General features: G+C 42.1%; 1 protein-coding gene across 1 annotated transcript; it reads right to left on the bottom strand.

Annotated features, from left to right (window-relative positions):
- Positions 1-5,667: 5,667 nt before the first annotated feature.
- On the bottom strand, positions 5,668-19,335 carry LOC114783499 (RRP12-like protein). Its single transcript, XM_028968959.1, has 34 exons — positions 19,149-19,335; positions 17,542-17,759; positions 17,356-17,439; positions 17,019-17,095; positions 16,499-16,604; positions 15,944-16,060; positions 15,195-15,333; positions 14,339-14,457; positions 14,092-14,190; positions 13,744-13,835; positions 13,232-13,343; positions 13,047-13,147; positions 12,214-12,328; positions 11,981-12,123; positions 11,779-11,900; positions 11,407-11,471; positions 11,081-11,243; positions 10,352-10,503; positions 10,177-10,244; positions 10,001-10,094; positions 9,711-9,869; positions 9,277-9,357; positions 9,088-9,193; positions 8,840-8,947; positions 8,417-8,574; positions 8,212-8,303; positions 7,947-8,105; positions 7,329-7,501; positions 7,142-7,252; positions 7,010-7,059; positions 6,847-6,925; positions 6,496-6,563; positions 6,306-6,388; positions 5,668-6,096 (listed from the first exon to the last, which is right to left on the bottom strand). Exons 1-34 carry the CDS (start codon positions 19,285-19,287, stop codon positions 5,994-5,996), a joined length of 3,855 nt encoding a protein of 1,284 aa, XP_028824792.1. The 5' UTR covers positions 19,288-19,335; the 3' UTR covers positions 5,668-5,993.
- Between the last annotated feature and the right edge of the window lie 219 nt (positions 19,336-19,554).

Below are 19,554 nucleotides of genomic sequence, written 5' to 3' on the forward strand. Positions count from 1 at the left end.
ACAATAGTAAGTGGTCTGTCATGCTGACAGGCCCAAATAATAATAAATAAATTTTTTTTTTTCCCATTGACACTTTTTTGTTTTTTCAAATTTGTGCATAATCCGTAAATCAGACAGAGACAAACCATACGTCAAAAATTAGATCTTGATGAGATCTACGAGACACCATTAAAAACTTTTTTCTATGTCAAACCATCTGGACACAAAGTCCAAAAAAGTCCAATTTTGGACTAGGATAAGATACGCGTTCCGAAAACGCTTTTTGGCGAATTGCGCGCGGACCGTAAATCCGGCCGAGCCGAGCCATACGTCAAACCGTGCGGAAGGAAAAGCCGCACGACCTGATATGAGACTTGTGTGTGTGCTGTGAAGCGTTTGTTCGCAAATCTTAAGAAACCAAATTTTTTCACACTTTTAATGTTTTGATCACAATTTGTGGCCCTCCTGTAGTCCCCAAACAAGCAATCAATACGTCATTTTGTGCAGAGAGGTCAGGCCTTCGGCCTGACCTCTCCGTTTTTTTTGTGCGTCTGACGGCCTTAGCGTGGCAGCCACAAATGCGAGACATGGCCTTTTTGCCCTTCTTCCCTATGTCCCATGTTTTCCTGACCACTGTTGCTGGTAGCAACACATCCAATATGTCAGATTGTGTGTCTCGGCGAGGCCTTCGGCCTCGCCTCGACTCCCGTGTCTCTAGCTTTTACGGCTGGTCACAGGGAGCCAAAAACCTGTTCCCAGAACGATAGTAAACGGTACTTTTTACACTTTGAACCCGATTTGTGGGCGGGCCGTACGACCTACCAAAATAAACAATACGTCATATTGTGCGGAGTGGTCAGGCCTTCGGCCTGACCACTCCGTTGTTTCTGTACGTTTCACGGTTTTTGCGTGGCAGCCTTGAACGTAAGACGTGTCCTTTTTTGCTGCTCCCAGCACAATAGTAAGTGGTCTGTCATGCTGACAGGCCCAAATAAATTTTTGTTTTTCCCATTGACACTTTTTTGTTTTTTCAAATTTGTGCATAATCCGTAAATCAGACAGAGACAAACCATACGTCAAAAATTAGATCTTGATGAGATCTACGAGACACCATTAAAAACTTTTTTCTATGTCAAACCATCTGGACACAAAGTCCAAAAAAGTCCAATTTTGGACTAGGATAAGATACGCGTTCCGAAAACGCTTTTTGGCGAATTGCGCGCGGACCGTAAATCCGGCCGAGCCGAGCCATACGTCAAACCGTGCGGAAGGAAAAGCCGCACGACCTGATATGAGACTTGTGTGTGTGCTGTGAAGCGTTTGTTCGCAAATCTTAAGAAACCAAATTTTTTCACACTTTTAATGTTTTGATCACAATTTGTGGCCCTCCTGTAGTCCCCAAACAAGCAATCAATACGTCATTTTGTGCGGAGAGGTCAGGCCTTCGGCCTGACCTCTCCGTTTTTTTTGTGCGTCTGACGGCCTTAGCGTGGCAGCCACAAATGCGAGACATGGCATTTTTGCCCTTCTTCCCTATGTCCCATGTTTTCCTGACCACTGTTGCTGGTAGCAACACATCCAATATGTCAGATTGTGTGTCTCGGCGAGGCCTTCGGCCTCGCCTCGACTCCCGTGTCTCTAGCTTTTACGGCTGGTCACAGGGAGCCAAAAACCTGTTCCCAGAACGATAGTAAACGGTACTTTTTACACTTTGAACCCGATTTGTGGGCGGGCCGTACGACCTACCAAAATAAACAATACGTCATATTGTGCGGAGTGGTCAGGCCTTCGGCCTGACCACTCCGTTGTTTCTGTACGTTTCACGGTTTTTGCGTGGCAGCCTTGAACGTAAGACGTGTCCTTTTTTGCTGGTCCAGCACAATAGTAAGTGGTCTGTCATGCTGACAGGCCCAAATAAATAAATAAATTTTTTTTCGCCCATTGACACTTTTTTGTTTTTTCAAATTTGTCAATGATCCGTAAATCAGACAGAGAGAAACCATACGTCAAAGCGTCGGTCTTGGAGAGATCTACGACACAACATCAAAATCTTTTTTGTATGTCAAACCATCTGGACACAAAGTCCAAAAAAGTCCAATTTTGGACTAGGATAATAAACGCGTTCCGAAAACGCTTTTTGGCGAATTGCGCGTTGACCGTAAATCCGGCCGAGCCGAGCCATACGTCAAACCGTGCGGAAGGAAAAGCCGCACGACCTGATATGAGACTTGTGTGTGTGCTGTGAAGGGTTTGTTCGCAAATCTTAAGAAACCAAATTTTTTCACACTTTTAATGTTTTGATCACAATTTGTGGCCCTCCTGTAGTCCCCAAACAAGCAATCAATATGTCATTTTGTGCGGAGAGGTCAGGCCTTCGGCCTGACCTCTCCGTTTTTTTTGTGCGTCTCACGGCCTTAGCGTGGCAGCCACAAATGCGAGACATGGCATTTTTGCCCTTCTTCCCTATGTCCCATGTTTTCCTGACCACTGTTGGTGGTAGCAACACATCCAATATGTCAGATTGTGTGTCTCGGCGAGGCCTTCGGCCTCGCCTCGACTCCCGTGTCTCTAGCTTTTACGGCTGGTCACAGGGAGCTGAAAACCTCTTCCTCTGTGCATTAGTAAACCACACTTTTTACACTTTGAACCCGATTTGTGGGCGGGCCGTACGACTTACCAAAATAAACAATACGTCATATTGTGCGGAGTGGTCAGGCCTTCGGCCTGACCACTCCGTTGTTTCTGTGCGTTTCACGGTTTTTGCGTGGCAGCCTTGAACGTAAGACATGTCCTTTTATTGCCTTTTTCCCAGTGTTCCGGGTTTATCCGGGTTTTCCAAACCCCCGTTGGTGGCACCGACTCGTCCCATATGTCAGATTGTGTGTCTCGGCGAGGCCTTCGGCCTCGCCTCGACTCCCTTGTCTCTAGCTTTTACGGCTGGTCACAGGGAGCCAAAAACTTGTTCATAGCACGATAGTAAACGGTACTTTTTACACTTTGAACCCGATTTGTGGGCGGGCCGTACGACCTACCAAAATAAACAATACGTCATATTGTGCGGAGTGGTCAGGCCTTCGGCCTGACCACTCCGTTGTTTCTGTACGTTTCACGGTTTTTGCGTGGCAACCTTGAACGTAAGACGTGTCCTTTTTTGCTGGTCCAGCACAATAGTAAGTGGTCTGTCATGCTGACAGGCCCAAATAATGATAATAAGATATCGATTTCAAATTCAAATAAAATTCAAAACTTCACACTTCCGTTGCTCCTTCCACACACGTGACTGAAGTCAAGTCACACTTTTACACTTTCACACTTACCTCTGCACACCTGACATATTTTGGTATTTTAGATAACTGTCAGGGTAATAACTTGCCAGTGGTATATGCATCTGTAATGCATATTTGTCCACAACAGTCTAAACCGTAATCATAGGGATTCCCTTAAGACATTTAAAAAGATTTGGGGTCCTTTTCTCGATCTGGTCGAGAGTAAGAATTTTCCTTCCATTCGTGGGTGTTACAGTTCATGTCTGGGTGGAGCTCTACAGTGGTGGTTTTCATTTTTTGTTGTTGTTGTTGTTGTATAGGTTGATTGTAGGGGCATTTTTTGTAGTAAATCTATGTATGTATATATGTTTATTTTCTTTTTGTTTGTTTTTGTTTTTTATTTATTTATTTTGAGTCTAGATTGGGGATTGTTTGAGCTGTTTTCTTTTGTAACCTCTTGAGAATATTGTTATTGCTCATGCTCTAATTCCAATAAACAAAATAAAGTTTAAAATAAATAAATAAAACGACTATAGAACAAGAATGACAAATTAAACATGAAATCTGAAACCAATACAAATACTAGCACTACTACTACCCTTCTACTGCACTACTACACTACTGCTGTGTGTCACAATGATAATCACTTCACTTTCACTTAATAATCGCTGTTATTATTTAGTAACAATACTGCTGCTATTACAGTTATACACTATTATACATGTATTGTTGTTATGTAATATTCCATCTTATATTTAGAAAAATGTTACCGTAATCTGCAGTTTTACAATGCTTTAAACTCGTGGTCGAACCTTTAATAAATATGCAGTGGCTTCAAATGACCTATTCTGCAACTTGGTGACTCTGTTCAGGGCGCAGTCACCGCCTCTGCTGTCACCATCCTTCCCCACATTCGTTAAGTAGTGGGTATTATACGTGCCTATTCACATCCACTAGATATGTCTGTAGATATGTTCATAATTACAAGTCAATACAATAAGCGTCACTCATAATATTTTCAGTAGCATTTCAGTTGCTTGTAGCGCAGCTCTACCATGGAGATAGTTTTAAAGGAATTCCCCATAACACCCCCCGTTCAGTTGAAGGCTAACTTCTTGATTTTGGTCTCATCTCACCACATCAGTCCTCCTATGACTCATTTATGATGTTCAGGGGTGTGTATATATATATACACACACACACACACACACACACACACACACACACACACACAGTATATATAGTTTGGACACACCTTCTCATTCAATGTGTTTTCTTTATTTTCATGACCATTTACATTGGTAGATTCTCACTGAAGGCATCAAAACTATGAATGAACACATGTGGAGTTCTGTACTTAACAAATAATAACTGAAAATATGTTTTATATTCTAGTTTCTGGATGCCAGGTCAGTTTTGTTAAGTAAATAACTCCACATGTGTTAATTCATAGGTTTGATGCTTTCAGGGAGAATCTATCAATGTAAATGGTCATGAAAGCTGCGCACAGGTTTTAGGAGGTTTACGGTATTCTTTTAAAGCCCAACGCTCTTTGAGGGAAACCTTGTGTAGTATTTTCTGGATCAAAAATACGTCTGTCAAGGACAGAACTGAATTGAATCAGGGCCTACAGATATTCTAATGTATTTCAAATATATTATTATTTTAATGTGATGTTTTGCCTGTGTACAAATAAAGAAAATGTTTATTTCAACCTCATGATTTTCTTAAAATTATGTAAAACCAGAACCAAACCACTACAGGTCCACTTGGTAGCTCTCAGAACTTGTTCATACCTAATATGGAGACTTTTTTCCTGTGGCATTTATGAATAAAGTTTTTGGACAACTGCACTTTCAATATGGAGAATCTTTTCAATCATGTTCACCATTTGTCTCAACATGCATCGATTTTGACACATTTATCTCTTATATGATCTAGTTCTAGAACCAAACCACTAAAGGTCCACTCACTAGCTGTCATACTTAGGGCTCAAAACAATTTTTTTTTAACTCTGGTATTTATTTTTTAATTAATTTTGAAATCAGCACCTCCACCATTCGTCTCTTAATATGTCAATCTTGACACATCAACATGACCTTAAATGAGATAGTTCCAGTACCAAACCACTAAAGGTCCACTCATGAGCTCTCACACTTGGTTCCAAACAAATATGGACTATTTATTGTGACTTTTATGAATAAATAAATGATTAAAATATGCACTTTCACCATTTTTCTCTACATGTCAACTTTGACTCAGCATCCCAGCCTTATATGAAATTGTTCCAGAACCAAACCACTACAGGACCACTCACTAGCTGTCATACTTACGGCTAGTGAGTTAATTATGAAATCTGAACTTTCAACTTCCTTGTCTTGCCAATAAAAGTCCTCAAATTTGACATGTCATGTGTACCAAGTCCTTTATCATCAGCACATTTATTTTCTCACGCATTTTAATAGTCAGACACACAAATACATTTCAGCAAACCATATACATGTCTTCTGTTCTGCAACACAAATACAAGCCTTTATACTCAAGCATCCATATTTATGGAGCATCTTCTGAGGAGAGAGAAGGTTCAGACAGGTGGGTCTTCTGCTGTCTTGTTCTTGATCATAAAGTGCAGGTCTTCCACCATCTCACCATCGACACAAACAGGCACACATCTGCTCGTCTCCACACACACACACACACACACACACACACACACACACACACACACAAAAGAAATCCTTGGCAGCATCATGCTTTCCTCTTGTTCTTCTGCATTCTTTTGGCCGCCAGCACGCCCCTCTTGGCCCCGCGGACAATCCCTTTAAACTGTCCCTGAAGCTTTGCTTTTTTCCTGCAGAAAAAAAGAATCACCATGAGGCTACTCCTGCTGCATCTGATCAACTTGACCACCCATTAGGGCGAGCCAGGGGTGGTAGGATGTCCCTGAGCAAGACACTTAAACCTGAGTTGGTCCATGGGGGGGGGGGGGGGGGGGGGGGGGGGGGGGGGGGGTCAGATCGTCTGATAAATGCTGTAAATGTAAATGTGCCATGTCCGTACCTGCGGTTCAGATTTGTTTTGTTCAGGGGGATGTAGGCGTATGGGTCACACTTGCCCTTCTTCTTCACGTCACCTTTGGCTTTCTACAATAATAAGTAGATTTTACAAGGACACTCATTATGATGCGATTACAGCTTAAATAGTTGTGTTCAAGCTGACTGACCTACATTAACTTCTGCATTTTGCTTACCTTAGACTTGTACTCTGTTCCAAACTCTGCCTTTCCTCCGAGAGGCCGGTGGATGCCACCACCCCCAGCTGAGGAGAAAATAGTTGCCCACCATTAATATTGCTTCTGGGTTCTAGACAGGCCAAATCACATTCTCACTTTATTCCTCACAAAATATGTGTGTAATATGCACTCATATACATTATTCAGATACTTAATCAGTGTCAAAGGCTAATACGGTCATTAAAAGTCTTTACAATCCCCAATGGCAATAAGAACACAAACAATGCTATATGGCAAACAGATTTTTTTTGTTAAGTAAATGAAGAAAAAAAAGGTAATAGAAAAAAAATAAAATAAATCAACACACACCTTTATATTTCATCGGTGCCTCCACCTCCATGTCATCATCAGAGTCAGCTTCCTGTACTTTCCTCTTCTGGGTCTTTTTCTGTTAATAAAAAAAAAAAAAGTTTATAGTTGGCAATACTAAACAATAACTAAATAATGCTTAAAAAAAAATCAGGTATCTTACAGTCTTTACTCCAGCTTCTTCCAAAATATCTTTCATTTCACTTTCAGCATCTGGACAAAAATAAAACACACAGCTTTCTCAGTAGAACATCAATGACGACACACAACTTTATACAGCATAATCCTGTAATACCTTTAGATGAATTCTTTTTTTCACCCTCCTCTTGAATGATTAAACGACCATCTGAGGTCACCTTGAACCCATGGTCCATCTTTTTAGACTTCTTCAAATCTGGGTTTGTGGCTGTGGGTGAAGTCAAAGTGTTAACAAAAGATGTCGCTTCTAAAGAATTAAAAGCTCTGACGGAACAGTGTCATACCGAGAACCCTCTGGGCGGCTTTGGGGTCGAGGAAGTTCAGTGGGTCGTCTGAGAGACCCTCCTTTAGCCAGGCCTTGCCCTTCTGTCGGGGCGCCTTCTTCTGGCCAGACTTGGCCTTTGCTTCCTCTTGGTCTGATTCATCTGAGTCCATCTCAGCCAGGATCTCCTCAATACTGAGAACAGGAGAGATGCTGTTCATTTCAGTAAAAACTTTACCTCAAATTTCCAAAACCTTTAAAAAATAATAATTAAAAAAAACGCCTGTATACACACCAAGCAAATGATAACTGGGAATAAACAGATTACAGATTCTGTAATCAATTGATCAGGATTTATTTTCCGATAAAGTTTTTTTTTTTTTTTGCATTCAGATACACAAGAAAATGCTACATTAGAAAGTGTATCGACCAAAAATAATTAATCGGTAATATACATGTTGGAATAATCAATACACAACAATCCAACATGGGTCTTCCAACAGCTCAGTAATGAATCCAACAATCCCAAGGTGGGATTTCATACTGAAAAGCTGTGCAGTTGACACATGAATGATGCTGAAATTTCTTGAGCTAGAGTCCAAATCACTATATCACAAAATGTCCTCTGTCTGAATCATACCTGTCTCCCTTGGCTTTGGGTGCGTCGTCCTCGCTCTCTGACCCTTCCTCCTCAGCCTGCTGCAGCTGCTTGCGTCTCTTGGTTCGTGCCTCCACCTTGCGGATGTTTGCTAGGACCTTGTGGTGCTCTGGTGGAAGCATGTTCTTCACCAGCTCAAACCTGATCAGAGACATGACTTCTTTCTCAACAATTCTCCTTCTCTCACATTACTTTAAAAGCAAAAAAGCTCACATTTCTGCCAGTATTGTTCATTTACATGCCATACCCAAACTTCCTGATGAACTTGGTGAAAACGCTCTTCAGTTTCATCCTAAAATGTCTCCTCATGTCGTCTTTAATGTTCCCAATGGCCTCCATCTTAAAAAAAAAAAAAAAAAAGTCATACATCAGAGCAACTATGGACCCTTTCATCAGACAAAATGAACAAACACACTTCAAAAGGTCCTAAACGGTTCATAAAAGTGACGCACCATGCTGGTCACATGACCGGCAAGGACCTTGACGTCCATGATGAAGAGGATGACTTTGATGAAGCCGAGAGAGGCTTTGATGACTTCGCGCGTTCGGCTGGAAAGCAGCAGGCAGACGTTTTGGAGAAGCAACTCCAAGGAGGAGGGTTCAATGGAGTCTGCAAACACGTCACGTCAACATATAAAATACCTTCTTTCATAAAGATAGAAACCAAATGCATTCAGCCACAGTTGGGAAAGGTAAATATTAATTTGACTGCATTGCTGGATGCTTCTGGGCATCAGGACAGTCATCGTTGTGACAGATGGTGTCCGAGTTACGAGTCTGAACACATTTTTTTCTAATTTCAGACAAAATGCCCTTGTTGGTGGCGAATGAATTTAAAAATTGTGTTTTCTCCAAAATCTTGTGAAAACTCTCACCTTTGTACTGAAACACCAGTCTGGTCAGGGCCAAGATTGTACATGTGATCATGGTTACAGACCCTGTGAGTCCAACATAGACAAGCGCCAGGTACTGATCTGTAGCGTCTGTAGAACAAAATGTTGATATAAAGGGGACAAAAATATAGTAACCATAGTAACAGTAATCCTTGGACATTGACTGCATCAGCTTAGCCTGTTCCTGAAACTTCAATTTCCACTATTTGCCAGTCCCTCAGCGACCTCACCTTTCGTGTTCCCATAGAAACGGATGAAGGCAGAGCCTATTTCCACCAGCAGGCTGTAGGCATTTTTGCGAGCGCCCACCGAGACCTCCTTAGTGCACACAATAACCTGACGAAACGGGAACACAATGAGTTAAGTGCAGTATAGACCGCGTTTGCATGAATAGCAACACTGCCAACGCCCCACGATACCTCTGGAAGCAGCGTGGAGATGAAGTCTTTGTGCTCCTCGTTCAGCTGTCTGACCACGTGGATCAGGCACTTCAGTCTAGGCTATGAGACACAGATTTTTTTCCACAACTGAATTACTAAATAGCACATTGGCACAAATATCTGATAAAGTAGCTTTCTCTTGTATTTTGTTTCTGGCCAAAGACATTAATGCCAGTAAATACCAAGGTATGCCAAATACATTTTGCAACGAGGGTACATAAACACACTTCCACACTTCCTTTAGTCCATGATTTTTATCCATCTAGATTATAATGAAAGGGTAGGCAGGGGATAATATTTTGATATTACCAGCCAACACAGGCAACTGAAAATAGACTACATTAAATAAATAACTTTTACTGTGTAGTTTTTTTTTTTAAAGCGTGTTAAATGGGTGATAAGCCCAGGCTCACCCTCTTGGCGGGTGAGGCAGCACTCTTCAGGCTGCCCAACAGAACTTCCTGCAGATTCTGCAGGTTGTTGGAGACGAAGCCCCGGCTGGCCTCTCCCGGTCCACCACACATCTCCTCCAACACACGGTACGCCTTCTTCTGTAGGCTAGTGTCCTTACTCTACACACACATGTACACAGTATTTATTAGAGCGGTCTTATTTTTCTGATTCATTGTGATACAAATCATATGATTATCAATGAATGGGGCGGGTTTGACTTATTCAAATATGAATATTTAGTGCCCATTACCTCAAGGTAGGGTTTGATGAGCTCAAAAGTGTGGCTCATGGTGGACTCATCCACGCAAGATGCCATGGCAACCACCAGGTCCATCACAGAGAGGCTGAGGAATAAAGAGTATTCAGTCACTAGTGGCGAACACCCTTGTGGTGTCTGTGGCTTCAAAATATCTTAACTGTTTTTACCGTGTAAACTCTGAACTCTCAGCACTGACCAGCCTTTCTGATGCTTTTTCCAAGAACGAGCAGACCATCTATAAAAACACACACACACAGTTAGAGCATAGGGATGGGATGGGGGGCATAACCATTCTGGCACTAGTCCTTATACATCTAGCAGCAAAGCAGTGAGTGGAGTAACCTTTGGCTCTGTGATGGAGAGGTAGACACGGATGGTGTCCAGAATGGCCATCCTAGTGCCGCTGTCCCCTGGCGTGGGTTTCTGACTGTACACGTTGAAGAGGATAGGCAGGAAGTTCTTGGCAAAGCGGCCCACCTCAGCCTTCGCCTCCTCTGCAAGACAAATAAATAAATAAAAAAATGCATTAGATCTCAGCTGAAGGAGGTTAGGGGTCGACAACAGGGTTCCAACAGGGTTACAAGGTCCATGAAGTGATAGAAATTTCTACTGTTTATCAAAAACTAGAAAAGGAAAAACTTGAGTCTAGAGGCTGATGAAGGTACTGAGTGTGAAGAACCGTTACATAGTGTGTCAATGCATAAAAGAAGCTCTATTTGCCACTGCCTCCATTAATCCTGCTGATGCTTCAAGGCCTCAACATATCACACTAAAACCTTAATCAGCGTGTTTACATGAGTTTCGAAGCTGAATACATTTAGGTTGAAATTGATCTGGATGTCACGCAGTACATAGCAAAGAGTAAAGATTCATATTCACCCACACACGCTTCTTAAAACTCTGGATTGCAAAAAGGCATCAGTAGGATAGTCCTAGATGCTTTTTACAATGAGACTGAACCACACAACATGTATGTTGGCAGTAATGATGAATATGAGAAATTACACAAAATGTAGCCTGCAACATACATATATACAGATTTTATCTCAGGAAGGGAGTCTGTGTACCCACCCGTCTCACAGCCCTTGCTAATGAGCGTGCGCAGTGCCTGACAAATTGGCATTCGGAGGTCTGGCCTCTCACTGATGGCCATGCCCAGTGTGCGGGCGATGCCCTGGAAGGACCCTACAAGGTCTGTGGGCTTGGTGCAGAAACCAGGTAACATTGTCCAGATCTAAAACCCCAAAAAAGATAGAGAGATAGATAAATAAATAAATTTAAAAAATCAAACCACACTAAAATAAGATTACAATGCCATTACATTTTTTATGTCAGTAACACACTTCATATAATCTGCAAGAGGTATATTAAAATAAAACCTGTGAAATCAGGTTTACCTGAAGCTGCAGGGTCTCATAGACTCTGGCCTCCAGCTTCAGTCCAGACTGCTCCAACTCCGCCGCTACGGCACAAACACACACACACACACACACACACACACACACACACGCCCAACTCAGTATAATTTAAGACCCGTTATAACAGTGACACAGCTCTACCATGTGTATTTAAAGTAAACCGATTTTGTGATCATTTGGGATAGCATCCATGGACCATGCTAGTCAGTGAAGTCATCTTAATTTAACTCAAGCAAAAATTGTCATCACCTTACTTAGAACATATAACTCTTTCACTGGGGAGTGAAAACTGTTTCCGTGACAAATGTTGGTGCAACACTCCCAACAGGCCAGGATCCTAAACCAACTTACATCTGTGCTTCAGGGTAACAGCCAAAGGGAGGAAGTAGGAGGAGAAGAAGGCCAGCTGAGTGTTCCCCACATGGTCCCGGATGACAGGGACCAACCAGCTACGAGGAAACTCCATGTCGTCCCTGAAAAAGAAAATTAATGGCTTGTGTATTTGCCTTGCCCGTTTCTTTAAACAAAATCCTCAGACATGCCCAGAACTCACTGCTGCCCGGTGATGAGTAGCGGGACGGCTTTAAGCACCAGCTGTGGACCCATGCCCTCCACAGCGCCCCCCACGGCCTGATCCAGCTCCCCAGCATATGGGAACCGTGGGGTAGAGCGCAGATCGCAAAGAGATGAAAGACTCTGAAAGGAGGGGGGTGGCGTACAAACACACTTTTAAAATCTACAGTCTAATGTAATACAGACAAAATTTATAAAAAAATAGCAACACACCTTGGCCATGATGGCGTGTGCCTGATTCCCTGCAGCACGATAGAAACAACCCAGGACCTGCAGAACAAAGGCCCAGGAGGAGTGATACCGGTACGACAGACCATCCTCTACCGCCCTGGAAACAGACCAACTCATATTAGAACATCTAGTGGCTAAAGACAGGGTTCTTACACATTTTTACCAAAAAAATGAGACAAAAAAAAAAATAAAATCCACAAAAAGTCAAATTTACCAAAATTATAAACTTGAGAAGCGTAACTTAAATGACAGGGAGGAAACAATAAATAAAATAATAAATATAAATAAGTGAAACTGATCATAAAAGTGATTACCACTAGTGCTGGGTAATTATATGATCTTATTATAATTATATAATCACAATAAAATTAATCTTGGTGATCAGCTTTTACCACCAAGCTTTTGTGCACACAGTGAAATGTGGTCTCTGCATTTAACCAATCTACTGAGGGAGTTGAATGTTGCATGATGGGATGTGTGTTAAACACAGAACTGGGTGTGTTATAATGTCTGCTCCATCTACCCTGTTACAAATAAAATCCTCTTATTCCAGCCAGAATGAGCGCATAGCCTTTCTTCCTCCAGGTTCGCACAAGCCAGAGTAAAATTGGCACAGATAATCAGCTGTAATTTACAATACTTTACGTGATGTGGTTTACTATGTAAAGCGAGCAAAGATAACTCTTTTCAAATTCTGTGACTTTTCCAGTTATTATTTGGTTATTATTAATAACCAAAAGAATCCAGAAGAGAGACCACATTGGCTAATTAGTGAAGATGGTGCGGATGACTGATGCGAGGCACAGCTTCCTCACCTGAACATCTTGCAGATGTGAGCGGCGTTCCCGGTCGAGGCGCTGGGCAGAACCGGTCCGATGTCGGCCATGTGCGGCGCCACACACTCATTCAGCAACGTCTGAAATCAAGTAAACATTTAATCATTCCCGTGGTCCCAGATTGGAGGAGGGTTGATTCTTTTTTCCCCCAAATATTGCATCACCTTGAGAGTCTGTGCTGCTGCTGAGACGACCTGTGTGTGTGGCGACAACATGCACGACATTGCAGTGGAAAAGAGTCGAGGGAGGTGGGCCAGACACAGCGAGCTCTGCAGACTACACACACAAACACACAGTCAGACAACAATATTTCACAATACAAAGCATCTCAGAAACCCTTGAAAGGGTTTTCAACACCGATGTGTGTGAGTGTATTATTGATATTTGATTAAAAAAAGTTTTTCAGACCTGATTCTAAATAAGCGAAAAAATGGTTCAGTGAGCTCTGTCTCTATCGGATTTTGGGGCCAATGCATAAATTTCACAAAACCAACATTCCAAACGACCTCAAATCTCATGTCTAGTTTCTCTCATCTTAACCGTGCAGGTAGTTTCACACTAGAAAATAGCAGTAGTAATTGGTCAAAACCAAAATTCCCATTCCTAATCCAGCCGGCCTAGGCCCTTATCAATACTAGTTCTCTTTGTGACATTTATGGTTGTTTATGAGACCCACGTTGAAAGGTGAGTGTGGGCCTTCTCCATGACAGCAAGCCACGCCAGCAGAGGCTGCAGGTCGTTCTCACTGGGCAGGTAATCATACAGAGCCTAAAAATAACACAAATCACACATTCATGGTTTTAAAAAACGTGCTTGTAAAAGATTTCCGTATATAAAAATACCTGCAGATAACAAAAAGGCAGGTATCATGGTAAACTTGCAGGTATTTAAGATATCGAAATGTTATTTATAATAACTCAGTTGTGTAATTTATTAAAATTTTATTTAAAAAAATAATAATAATAATTAATAAGTGCAGTACTGATCCCAGAGTGGTTAGTGTGTATGTGTGTATGTTTCTTACAGTTACAATCTGAGCGTTGAGCTCGGCTGACAGAGTGAGGCTGCTGGGTTTGGAACTGAAGAGTTTGTGGAAGGCCTGCATGGCTCCAGCCGTCACCAGCTGAGGAAGAGGGAGCAACGTTCAACCTGCATTTCTGTCCTTATCGCCCATCAGTCGAGTGAATATCTGCTTTTGTGTGTGTGTGTGTGTGTGTGTGTGAGAGAGAATTCAGTGTGCATTTAGGTGTGAATATTTCATGTGTACACACCACGTGACTCAGGGTCATGACCCGCAGGAGCGTCTCACAGCATGTTTTGACTGAGCCAACAGGAAGTGACGCAAGAAGGTCTTTCAGCAAGCCCAACACATGCAGGGTGGTGGTGTCTTCTATATTTATTAGAGGAAAAAAAGTTATGATCCTCAAAAGGGAGATTAAATATCATAATTGACTAATCATGATGCAGACATGGATGATTCTGCATAATTATATATATATATACATAATTATATCATAATGACTATATTTGGTGATTTTCAGAGCAGCATTTGATTGGTGTTTGCTTGACGCAGTTTAATGGCATTCAGGATTTCGTCAGAAACTGATGCCAAGAAAATGTTGCATGCAGCAGAACGAGGTCTTAACTCATCTTACCGATGTATTTGAAAATGTAAAATAATGTTGAAATAATTGATGTGATTAATCAATAAATCAATGCACTGATAATTTTCTTAAATTGAATCACAAGACCAGTGAATGTTCAAACCTCTAATACTCATGGATTAGGGCTGTGAACAATCACAATCTTCACAATCCCTCTATATAATAAGTTTTATAACTAAACTGAAAAGTAGGTCTATATGGATTATGTGATATTTCTACAGTGCCAACAAGCAACATTCCCTGTCAAATCACACCTGGCAGACCTACAGATCCCGAGCATTTTCTCCAGCATTCCGCCTTCCTGTCGCAGATACAGTTTAATTGCTAATCACTGCTACTGTAGCGCGGGACACGTACGGACTGTGAAGGACTTTAATGTGCACGGTCGGCTGAAATCAGTCATAGCAACGGAAAATTTTAATCCATGAATATCCATGGACTGGGCGTGTCTTTGCATCCTTACCTCCAGTCTGCTCCATCTCTTTACAGCAGAACTTGGCAGTGGTCACGGCAGCAGGGTGGTGCACGGGGGCGTTTTCAGAAAACATGAACTCACTGCCCTTCAGGATGGAACACACCCCTTGATGCGCAGCCTTACGTACCTTCGCAGGACAAATCACACAGACGCTATTAAAAATATAGACACTAGACAGAAATTAGAATCAGTTCTCTCATTCTGATCCTTAAATTGCATGGTAATAATATTCTGGGACAGTCAAAAACAAGACGGAAGCGAATTAGACATCATTTTATTAATATTCACCGGATAAAGGTCCGGCATGGGTGTGTGACATCTGTCAGTCCTCACTAATGACTCTTCTCTTTCTAAACTGTTTAAGAAAAGCTCATCTTCGGGCTGTCAGAAATAATTGTTCATGGGTTGTTCATCACTTAATTACTGCTTCATTAAAAACATTCCAGAGCCACAACTTTTTTCTTATACACCTTTTCATCTCTTACTCTCCTTTTGTTCATTTTATGTGAATCATGATATGTGGCTGAAGCACATATCAGAAAATGATTATATGCAGATGACCTGGCTGAAATGACCGGTAATAGATCTTTCTTTATTGTGACAGTCCCCTCACATTTTGTCAATATATATTTTTATAGCACCCAAACATTTGTTTACATAATCCAGGGTAGGGTTACTAAAAAAAAAAAAAAAATCAGGTCTAATAACTTAGTTTGTGAGTGTGTAATGAGACATACCTTTGGCTTGGTGTGCACTGTGAAGCTCAGGAGTCCATGATAAAGCTGCAGGGTGGATGGGTAACTCCACACGCTTGAATCCTGTTTTCGCAGCAGCGTAGCCAAACACGACACGATCTGCAGCACAACACAGATGTCCACTGAAACTTGGCTCTTAAAATTTGGAATTTCCCAGACATGCCTCCAGACGTGGCTGGACGTATAAAACCGGAACAATCATGGACTGTAGGCACTTGGGTTCCGGTTCTGTACGTTTCCTCGGGGAGGTACACCCTGACCCAGTGTGTACCTAATATTAACAGTTACCAGCAGGAAATGCAAAGGAACACTTTCCCCCCCCCCACAGTCTTCACGTTTCATGTTAGTAGCTGTAAATATGAGGCACACGATTCCAATTCTATATGAGCGCATCATATGCAGTCCATATGGGCTCAGATTTGAAAGACCAGAAAGAAAATTATTTTGTTTAGTATTGTGAAAGTTTTGTTTCATAAGCCCATAAGATATTAGGTATAAGCCCATAAGCCCACAGCTACCAGTAAAAATGGTACAAACCCAGCGCAGGGCAGCGGTGGAGTCAGCGCTGGCATGGGCCGACATCACGTCCATCAGAGCCTTTGCGGTGTCTGAAAATTTCTTCTTGAGGACTGGAGCAGGAACCCTTCAGGAACACACACACACGAACACACACACACAAAGAACTCTTTTGTAGTAATCGATACAACACTGGCCTTTTTTTACAGCACAAAATGGTGGTAAAATTAAGTCAAGCAAGTTGGCAGTTCACCAGTTAGGGGCAGATCAGGTAAAGAACCGGACCTGTAACCAACAAGGTGCCAGTGAGCAAAGCACCGTCCCCAACCATGTTGTTAACCACGGTGTTTTAAAAGCAGAGGACATGTTTCGCTGTGTCACCGGGTGCTGCGCTTGCTGTGCATCACAATCACAATAACTTGGAAAATGTTCATTTCATGCCCCTTCCCCCAAGGGCAACGAATGCTGCTAGTGGCCAGTCCTGTTTTCATGAACAGAACACGGATTGCTGCTTCATTATTGTACCATCCTCTCCACTGACCTCTTTAGGACCAAGTTGAGCAGGTACGCCACTGCTGCTAGGGACTCGCTGGACTCCACGGCCTCCAGGGTTGTCATCTAGTTCACATAAACACAGACCTCCGCTCTTACACACTAGCAGACTGCAAATATTGTGCCCAAAAAGCGTTTTAAACATATGAATCTCCAAAGTAATCAGAAGACTTTAACCTTTATATAACTGAATACATTTATTATGTTCTTATTTATATTCCAGAAATCACTAAAACAAAGACTTAATGTGTCTTGTGGAGGTTAACTAAAGTCCAAATCGATCCTTTAAATGGTTGAAATCAACAAATTAAACGCCTGACACTCACCAGTGCTGCAAAGTACTCCGTTTCAGTCTCTTTCCCCCCTTGAGAGCGAATCACCTCTGTCACTGCTGCCAACACGGCACAAATCTGTCAGATACATCAGCAGTTTGGATACATGATTGGAATACGTGCTTGATACATTTTTTTTGGTCTTTTTACTGAAGACGTTTTGAAGAACAACAGGCACACCTCCTTGTGCGCGGCGGAGTTGGACTCCCAGTAGCGCTGCACCTTTCGGAAGGTGAGGTTGGAGCAGTCGGACAGGCCGCTCAGGAAGGTTCCGGATGTCCGCTCGGACAGCGCATGCTCTTCCATCGGCCCCGCTTCGACCTCCGCCTCTCTCTCCAGGGTCCCCGACTGAAGCTCATTGTGTAATTTCAGTGCGTCCACAGTCAGGTCGCTCTTACCTGTGGGCGGAAAACAATTCTCACTTTTGACATCTGCCCAGACGAAAGCTATAATATGAACCATTTCTAACAATTTCATAAACTCTAGGTGCACATTTTAAGTGTGATTTGCCTGCACTGGTATGTCATTGCTTTTAACTGGGATCTATTTAAAAAGATAGAAATACAAATGATTCCAAAAATAAAACAAAATGTGCATAACCATGGGAAAATATTGTGATGACTACTAAAGGCAATTAAATAAATACAAAAATAAAAACGACTTTTTATAGTTTAAAAAAAGTATAACAAAGTAAGCAGTATGAAAATGAAGCTCTTTCATTTATACCCTCTTCATGGCAGCGATATTATGGTATGTTGACAGTTCAGTGTTACATTTGGCAGATATAAAAAAAAGAATTTCTCTTGGTTCTTGAAACGACATTTAACCAATTGTTTCAGTATTTATGCTGTATGGTCACTGCATGAGGAGGGCTGGAGATTAAAACTTTCTTTTAAGTTTTATGGCCCAAATTTAAATAAGCAGACAGAATTTGGAAGGAAAAACTTGATTAGAAATTTAATTACACCAATTGAGAAATCTCACTGTAATAACAGCCCCCAATTTGTTGGAAGAAATTGTGGGAAAGAAATGCAAACGATTATTTTGGGATTGTCCTGCCATGAAAGATTATTGGGTAAAACTTCACAACATGTTACGAAATATTCTTCCATGTCACGCACGTGGAAATATTGATCAAGAATTGTTGAAACAAGGGAAGTATCCAATGAATATCTTACTGGTAGCTAGGAAAAAATAAATAAATCACATTATACTGGAGAAAAATTGGCTGAATATTTAAGGCCATTAGGCCACATATGAATGTGAGACTGTATATATTTGTTTGTTGTTTGTTTGTGAATAAGGGGTGGTGCAGTAATTAAAACCAAGATGCATTATGGGAGAGACAAAAAACATGCTGCTCTCCACATCACAGACATGTGATGTCTTCCACCTACTGCACAACACAACAACCAGACAGAAGAGGGTTCACACATCTGCACATTAATAGATCCAATATTCGATTCAGGCTATTTACGGTCATTACTAATCTACCGTAACTTTGCATTTGCACTCAAGCGTCCTAATGCACAGAACTGTTTTAAATGTTTTAAATGACGACCGAGCTTTACTTTGACCCTGGGAGGTCGCGTGATCGATGGATAAGTAACTCTGTCGATCGAGCTCCTGGTTTATTTACAGCCACCGAGGTGAGGCGGAAGCGGTTAGAACATTAGTTTCGGGGTTCTGGTGACCGGGAATAAAGTACAAAGGACTAAACTGAACGTTGCCTCGGGAGCTGAGCGTTAAGGCGACCCACGGCCGCCTGCACCGGCGTGTGACGTTACCCGAGGGGCGGCTGAAGAAGCGACTCCTCGCGGCCTGACGATGCCGCGACGTCTCGGGGTTGGAATCGCTGCTGCGACCCTTCTTCCATCGCTTCACTTTCTGCGCCGCTCCGGACCGCAGCTTTCCTGACTTCACCATGTCGCTACAGAACACGCATGGAGTCCGGCGTGGCGTGGCGTCGCTCTTTCTGTGTCGTCATCACTGCGCGCGTAACGCTGACGTACAGTGGGTACGGGAAGTATTCGGACCCCCCTACATTTCACTCTTGGTTAAATTAATTTAGCAAATGGCTGCAATATAAGTATTTTTCCCCTCATTAATGTACGCACTCCATATTGACAGAAAAACACAGAGCTGTTGAAATTCGCAGATTTATTGGTCCAAAGTATTCAGACCCTTTGCTCA

Source organism: Denticeps clupeoides, unplaced genomic scaffold (genome assembly GCF_900700375.1).
Source record: "Denticeps clupeoides unplaced genomic scaffold, fDenClu1.1, whole genome shotgun sequence".
NCBI lineage: Eukaryota > Metazoa > Chordata > Actinopteri > Clupeiformes > Denticipitidae > Denticeps > Denticeps clupeoides.

Bases quoted from the DNA above. Each gene is read 5' to 3' on its own strand.
- LOC114783499 (XM_028968959.1), bottom strand. From the start codon at position 19,287: ATGGTGAAGTCAGGAAAGCTGCGGTCCGGAGCGGCGCAGAAAGTGAAG. The intron at 14,191-14,338 runs GTGTGTACACAT...CCTCTTCCTCAG, and splicing joins TCATGACCCTGAGTCACGTG to CTGGTGACGGCTGGAGCCAT. The intron at 12,329-13,046 runs GTGAGGAAGCTG...GTCTGTTTCCAG, and splicing joins CACATCTGCAAGATGTTCAG to GGCGGTAGAGGATGGTCTGT.